General features: G+C 37.4%; 1 protein-coding gene across 9 annotated transcripts in view; it reads left to right on the forward strand.

The window, feature by feature from the left end:
• CAMK2D (calcium/calmodulin dependent protein kinase II delta) overlaps window positions 1–5,728 on the forward strand; it is a 313,406-nt gene extending 307,678 nt beyond the window's left edge. For 6 of the 9 annotated variants that reach the window (XM_015540216.2, XM_007088183.3, XM_015540219.2 and 3 more), the window contains 3 exons: window positions 836–1,064; window positions 2,508–2,603; window positions 3,756–5,728. In XM_015540216.2, the coding sequence (XP_015395702.1) occupies window positions 836–1,064; window positions 2,508–2,574 (296 nt within the window). In that variant the 3' untranslated portion in view covers window positions 2,575–2,603; window positions 3,756–5,728. Of the gene's footprint in view, window positions 1–835; window positions 1,069–2,507; window positions 2,604–3,755 lie in introns of those variants that run through there. The other 3 variants (XM_042984015.1, XM_042984016.1, XM_042984014.1) reach the window with 2 other exon arrangements.
• The last annotated feature ends 1,865 nt before the right edge of the window (window positions 5,729–7,593 follow it).

Below are 7,593 nucleotides of genomic sequence, written 5' to 3' on the forward strand. Positions count from 1 at the left end.
GCCCCTGCATTGTGCTCTCTGTTGTCAGCACAGAGCCCAGTTCAGATCCTCTGTCTCCCTTTCTCTCTTCTTCTCCCTCACTTGCTCTCTCGCTTTCTCTCAAAAATAAATAAAAAGCATTTTAGGAGCATCTGGGTGGCTCAGTCAGTTAAGCATGATACTTGATATATTTCCTTGTCCCATGTATTTCATCAACTAACAAAACGAACAAGACCACAGGGTATCCTCTCAACTGCTCCATGCATCTGGGCCAGGCCCTCTACCTCTCTATTTGTATCATGGCTTTTGTTTTTATTTTATTTTTTTACATTTATTTATTTTTAAGAAACAGAGTGAGACAAAGCATGAGCTGGGGAGGGGCAGAGAGAGAAGGAGACACAGAATTCGAAGCAGGCTCCAGGCTCTGAGCAAGCGGTCAGCACAGAGCCTGATGCGGGGCTCAAACCCACAAACTGTGAGATCATGACCTGAGCCCAAGTCGGAGGCTAAACCGACTGAGCTGCCCAGGTGCCCCAGTATGGCTTTTGTTTTTAACCACTTCCCATTATAAATAAATTTATAAATAAATACACCTCTTCACCTTCAGCTTTGTGTGTCCCTGAGTTTCCAGAGTGACAACTTCTCTATGAAGGGAAACAAAGAAAATAATGACTATCTACTTTTGCTCTTTCTTTTTTCCTTTCTCTTTTACTTTGCACAGTGCCAGGGACTCAAAGCAAACAATTAGTAGTTGAATGAATGAATGACATTGCATTCATTGGCCCCAGATGAAGTGACTGGTTTTGGTTTTCTGTATGTAGTAACTAAGTTTTGTTTTCATTTTATTCTCTTTCAGCTTTGTCCAAAAGCAATAAACCAATCCACACTATTATCCTGAACCCCCATGTACACCTGGTAGGTGATGATGCTGCCTGCATAGCGTACATTAGGCTCACACAGTACATGGATGGCAGCGGGATGCCAAAGACAATGCAGTCAGAAGAAACCCGTGTGTGGCACCGCCGGGATGGAAAGTGGCAGAATGTTCATTTTCATCGCTCTGGGTCACCAACAGTACCCATCAAGTAAATATTTCCAGTCTGTCAGCTTCTTTGTTAATATACCCATGGCCAGTGTTTTTTACTTATTCCATTGTTAATGACATGACATAGTGTTGTTTAACACTGGAAGTCAGTTACATCGGTGGGAATGTTTAAGGAGAAATAGATTATTACTGTCTAGAAAGATCAACTAGACCAGCTGTTTGGGGGTTGAAACACATGTATAATAGAAACTGGAGGATACCCCAGCAAGCTGGTTTCTTTTTCTTAAATCACATAATACGGCAAACTATTTGTGACTTCATTGTCACAATTGGCAGAGGAGGGTGATGTGGGAGGAAAAAATAAGGAGGCGTTTCTAAAATGACCATTATCATATCAGAACCTTTATACATGATCTACTGGGCTCAGTTAACAGGTATTAGAAGAAATTTATAAACACAGCATTCAAAATACAAGGAACAGGTATTTCAGTGTCTTCCTCACTATGCTACTCTACCTCAGATGTTATGTTTGCTCTTCCAATCAATAAGTAGACAAATATTTCTTGCACATCTCCTAGGTGATTAACTTATGCCAGATAAAATACACGGTAAAAGATAATTGTCTTCCAGGAACTTATATTCTAGTTTAGAAATCAACTTATGATTGATACCAAAGAAAAATTACAAGGTTTGCAATCAACTTCAGAGTAGAATGGAATGAATGACCAACGTAACGAACTGTTCACAGTAGTTTAGAAGTATATCTTGCACAGAATATATCATTTAAGACCTTGTCCAAATTCCAAGTGGAATTTGGAGACATAGAGCAAATGGAAGATAGTCCAGGAATATGATAAGAAAAGGACAATGTCAGGATGTTAGCTTTGTATGGTAGAGGATTATGGATAAGGAAGGCTGGCTCCAACTGGAGTAAAGGGGAATATTAATGAGAAATAAGGTTGTGTCAGTGAAGGGATGAGATGAAAACAAGAAGGAGAGTTTAGACTCAGAAGTTTGACGTAATGTTGGTCTCATTCCAAATTGTCTCACCAGGATCACCTGTTAATATTCAGAAGGGAGTAGGATGGGGAGTCAAGTTTATACAAACAGCCATTCAACTCCAGAGAATCTATCAAAATTTCTCAGTTTAATAATGTACCACAGTGGTTTTCAAAGACCTTCTCTATAGCCTTAATAATTACTTATCACTGTTGGATTTATAAAAAGTAGAGGAAGGAAAAATAGATAGCTATGTAATGAAGAGAATGACAAGAGGAATATAATAATGAAGATACCCATGCTTGTGTGTTTTTTACCCCAAAGAGGTACAGCACTAATTGACAGTTAATATGGAAGGGATTACAATCATACAGTACTAGAGGGTAAGGTTTTTCTACAATTCCCTCAAGTGTTTATGGGATAGAGCCTATTTAAGAAAACTTCATTTTACGCCAAGTGGCTTAAATGGGGCTTCTCTTAATAGGCCATCCTGTATTCCAAATGGGAAAGAAAACTTCTCAGGAAGCACCTCTTTGTGGCAAAACATCTAAGGCCTGAAAACCATTCACATATGGGTCTTGTAAGTAACATCCTGCTCCGGGATACTTTGTGAATGGAGCTAATGACTAAAAAGCTGCATGGCTGTTTTTCTTCCCTTTAAGAATATTTTCTTTTGCATTATATTCAATGGAAAATATTAAAGGTCTTTGGAAATTTATAGCACTTTTGCATGAGCTCTTGAGTCTAATGTTTGGCCTCATTTTGTAGCATAACCCTTGTTTTAAAGGTAATAAGCTCTGAGAAGAGCCTTAGCATATGGATGTTGGCATTTTAGAATATCCTGGAGTTCTCGCCTTAAAAGTCCATTATGTCTGGGTCAATTCTCACAACTCTCAATTATCCAGACCTAATTTATAACAAGCTGTAGGATTTTTTGGTGTCCATTTTTCTAGGTAATTCCTGTTAAGCACTTGACTAAGGTTAATTTATAAATTAATTGGCTGTGCCTGACTGAGTATAATAGTATTTGACCATGAGCACAGGCCACAAGAGGAAGTCAAGCTGAAATTTAAAACTCACATAGTAGGTAATTCCAGAGGATAATTGAAAGTTGACTGTAATTAAATTCATGCCTGTGTTGTTTTTTAAGATTTATTTCTTAACTTGGATTAGGATCCAGATATGTGTGGTAATGTTGTGAATATTTTCTCCACTCAAAGCACTGAACCTTATCAGAGCTTTTAAGAAATAGTGCTCCCAGCAGTTGGAAAAAAAAAAAAACCTCCAATTAAATCATTATGTTTCATCTACTTTTGAGGCTATATTCCTTGTTAAATTGACTTCTAGGTTTAACTTTCCAAGGAGCCTAAGAATGATGACAAAAGCTAAGGATGAACTCAAAATTCATTTTAACAAAACATGAATGCTTACAATGCATATTTATATTCAATAATGTGATTGAAGCCTGGGTTCCTGTTTCTGTTTTCAGCTTAGCTCTGTGTGGACAAAGTTGACAGAAAATTAATGCTGTTGTTATCTATTTTAATTTTGTTTCTGCTTAACATCGTGTATTTCATCTTTTGCAAGCAAAGATCTCATACATTGTATTTTCAATTAATTTAGCTAAGGTATAAAATTGTACCCTAGTCACATCTTTGGCAAAACAATTTGGCAATATTTTGTAAAACGGTGTAACTTATTTCTCCCTCCCCCCTCCCCCACTTTCTTTCAGCTAAATGTCAACAGTGCCACTTCTGCATTCTCTTGTTCTCAAGGCACCTGGATGGGAACCCTGGGCCGTCCTCTCCTCCTCTTCATGCATGTTTCTGAGTGCATGAAGTTGTGAAGGTCCTACATGTAATGCATATGTGATACATCATCTTGTCATATATTCCTTCCCACACATTGTTTACACTTCAACTAGGAGGATGTTCCATGCAAACTTAAATTACTGTTGGCAAACAATAGAGGGAGGTCAAAAGAAATTCCACAATGTTCCAAATACAACCTATTCGTCAAGTTTCTGTTTATGCCAAGATTTAACAGACTTCAAAATTATTGTTCTCTGAATGACAGTTTGTAAGAGAAACGTAAATTTTTAAAACTCTTTGCTGTTAATCAGTTTTGGCTTGTTTGTTTAACAAAAAGAAAAAAAAAAGAAAAAAAAAACAAACGGAAAAAAAAAAAAAAAACACTTTCAGTTTCCTAGTGTGATCCTGGGATCCTGGTTGAAAGCTTTGTTGCTCTTTAACAATTAAAGTAGGTTGATATGTGAGCAAAATCACTCAAGAATGTGGAAGCGAGATAAAGTCATGCTGTTTTTGCTCAAATCGTAAACTGGAAAAATTCACATAATTTACGAGTGATCACTTTAGGATATACTCACAGTTGTGAATTTGTTGTATTTCCTGTTCCTTTCTCACCTATGTGCTCTGTTTTCTCCATTTGATCTCACTTTTTGCTGTTTGCTTCCTTTTTCTCCATCCTCTTCTGTCTTTTCTCACACACTACTAGACAGAAAGGAAAGTGAAATTTGCATAATGGCGGTAACTAAACTAGCACTCCTATCATCTTTAGGACCCTGAAAACGTTGTCAAGATTTTAAACATTCTTAATTCTGCTTAGAATCCCTGTGTCCAAACTACAGCCTATGTTGGTGGTATTAGAATTATTTAAACTTAGGTAAAAGCAGGGAGTTCCTAGTTTACCTGAGAGGTGTCTTACTAATTAGGGGACTTGCAAGGACAATACCAAGTTGTAGTGGATCAGGGTTTTGTGCAAAGGCACTTAGTTCTGCCTTGTGGACTGGGCCCCTCCTGCTTCACCACTGGCTAGTTTTCTAAAGTCAGAGAGGTCTGCAAGTGATTTCCATTCTCCTAAGTGTTTAGAACTTGATCTTTGTGGCGTGTGCTTTCTTAGCTTCTCTCTTGTGTTGGTGACATTATCTTCCTGTGAGGAGTTAGGATTTTCCAGTTTAAAAAGAAAAGGGAAATGCCTGGATTTTCTTTGTGCTTCTCATTTCTCCTTTGTTTTCTCAACTCCTGTGAGGCAGTTTCTCTTCCCTGAAATGCTTTCTAGTGCATGGTATCTTCATCAGCATTATTTTAACAATAGTAATTCACAATCTTCAGAAGCCTATTTTTAAAGCAGAAGCAAAAAACTAAACAAAAAACAACCCTCCCTCTTTCTCTCATTTCACCTTTCTGTGTTGATTACTAATCACTTTAGATATTGTTGCTAGTGGATGTATGGTAGATGGATTGAAGCTTTTCTGATAATTACACGATTTAAAAATATATATTTAAAATAAATATATACAGTAAATGTATTGAGCCATGTTAACCTGCCAATGAGATCTGTGAAAAGTAATGGCCTCGTTTTTCCCTTTTTGATTTCTTCTACCTTTTTGTGAAGCGGCTATACGTGGCATACATGTATTTTAAAATTAATAGGTATAGTGGTTTTTTTTTTTACACTTCTAACTTAGCATGTGGTGTTGAAGTATTACCATAGATCAAGTTTGTCTTCCGCACTAAGATGTGAGGCAATTGTGATTTGTTCTCTCCACCACAACTGAATTACACATTTATTATCTTCTATCATTTTGAAACACTGCAGTTTACCATGGGACACTGTATATATTTCTTGCCATAATGGTAAATGACTGATATATTTAAGAGTTAATAAATTTGTGATTTCTGCTGACAATGTTTCCATCTTTATTTCTTAAGAAGAGGTACTGTATTGATGCATCCACGATGCTGGCCAGTGCCAGCGGCCGTGTGTCCTACTGTGGTCTCATTAATTCATAACAATTTACCTTTGATGCAAAGATGAAATTATTGAACTGTGCTTCCTTTTAACAATGCACTTGGTAATAATGGCAAGTTAATTTAGTATATATGTCCAAAGTAAGTCTCTCCTAGGAAAATTTTTCTGAGAACAAAGTAGTTAAAAACAAGAATCCTGAAATTGCTGTGTCCTCCGTTCCATCCTTCACTTGGCTGCTAGGATGTTCCTTTTTTAAGCCAACTCTAACTGTATACCATTTCAATGTCGCTTCTAGTCTACAGTAAGCACCTCATCTCCTGCTTACATGTATGCGAGTATACCACCTTTCAATTGACCGCAAACATCACACATCTATTTATGCTGTATTTCACCTAGAACATTCTTCCCCCATTTCTTCAACCTAATTCTTACTCATTCCTAAACATTCAGTTTAGAGTATCACCCACCTGATTGAACTTTCCTCGACCACACTCTAAGCTTGCTCGTTCTCTCAATACCAGCTGTAGTTTGGGTCTGCCTCCCGCCAGCCACATGGTTTCGAAGATACATCTTTGTGTCTTCACTGTGGAGCATAATATCTCTATAGGCAAGAGCTGTATATTCATTTTTTTATCTCTAAACTCAAAGAGGGCCAACAAGGGAGAAGCCATTAATAGTTTCAAACTGTGGCCAAATTGTAAATGGGAACCTCAAGATGCAGTGAACCAGACAATCTTGGGTATAATGCTTACCTCTGTCACTATTGTCTTTGATACTCTGAGCATGTTAACTCTTCCCTCTGAGCTTATATTTGTAAAATGAGGACAATCATGCCAATCTAATAGGGGTATTTTGAGGACTAGAGATGATGAGTACGAAGTACCAGAGTAATAATTAAATGGTAGCAGCTATAACTATTACAGTTGCTGATATTAATACATTGTCCCCATTCCTTACTTAGGGGAGTATAACACTCTTATTTTATGGGCTGCTGTCTTAATGCTGGTTTACGAATACTGCTAAGGATATATTCGTATCGAATCTCAGAAGGAAGATGAGAGATACTGAATAAGGTAGTCATCTAGCCAAAAGCAGGGAAAATGAAGCAAATCAGTTTATTCTAGGAAAACTTTCAAGGAATCTTAATCTTAAGTAACTGAGAGTCTGAATCCTTGTAAAAATAATCATATATAAGGTAGGGGTAAACGTAGATGGCACGACATTTGATTTCATTAAATAAAATTCTGATATCTAGAATTCCTTCACTGTTTTCATGGAATCTTTTGTCAGATTTTAAGAAGTGAGAATATATAAAAAGATTATAATAAACATCAGTATACTAGACCATGTATCCATGATGTGAGCAATAAGCAGGGATAAGCCACCTTGGCTGAGACAGCGGCGTGAAGCATTCAGAGTATTCCTACTTTGCCCAAACAAAACCAATTCTCAGAAGTAGGCTGAAATGTTCTCCCATAGACTCCAGTAGGAAACATCGATGAAATTCAGTCTTACCCCGGAAGGATTTATAGTTTTAGAGGCTTTTACTACTTTACAAGTCAAACTCTTCCGGTTTGCCCATAAAAAAGGTTTTTAGCTTTTTTTTTTTTTTTAATTTTTTTTTTTTAATGTTTATTTATTTTTGAGAGAGACAGAGACAGAATGTGAGTGGGTTAGGGGCAGAGAGAGAGGGAGACACAGAAACAGAAGCAGGCTCCAGGCTCTGAGCTGTCAGCACAGAGCCCGACACGGGGCTCGAACTCACGAGCTGTGAAATCATGACCTGAGCCGAAGTCGGA

Source organism: Panthera tigris, chromosome B1, assembly GCF_018350195.1.
Source record: "Panthera tigris isolate Pti1 chromosome B1, P.tigris_Pti1_mat1.1, whole genome shotgun sequence".
In the NCBI taxonomy this organism is placed as follows: domain Eukaryota; kingdom Metazoa; phylum Chordata; class Mammalia; order Carnivora; family Felidae; genus Panthera; species Panthera tigris.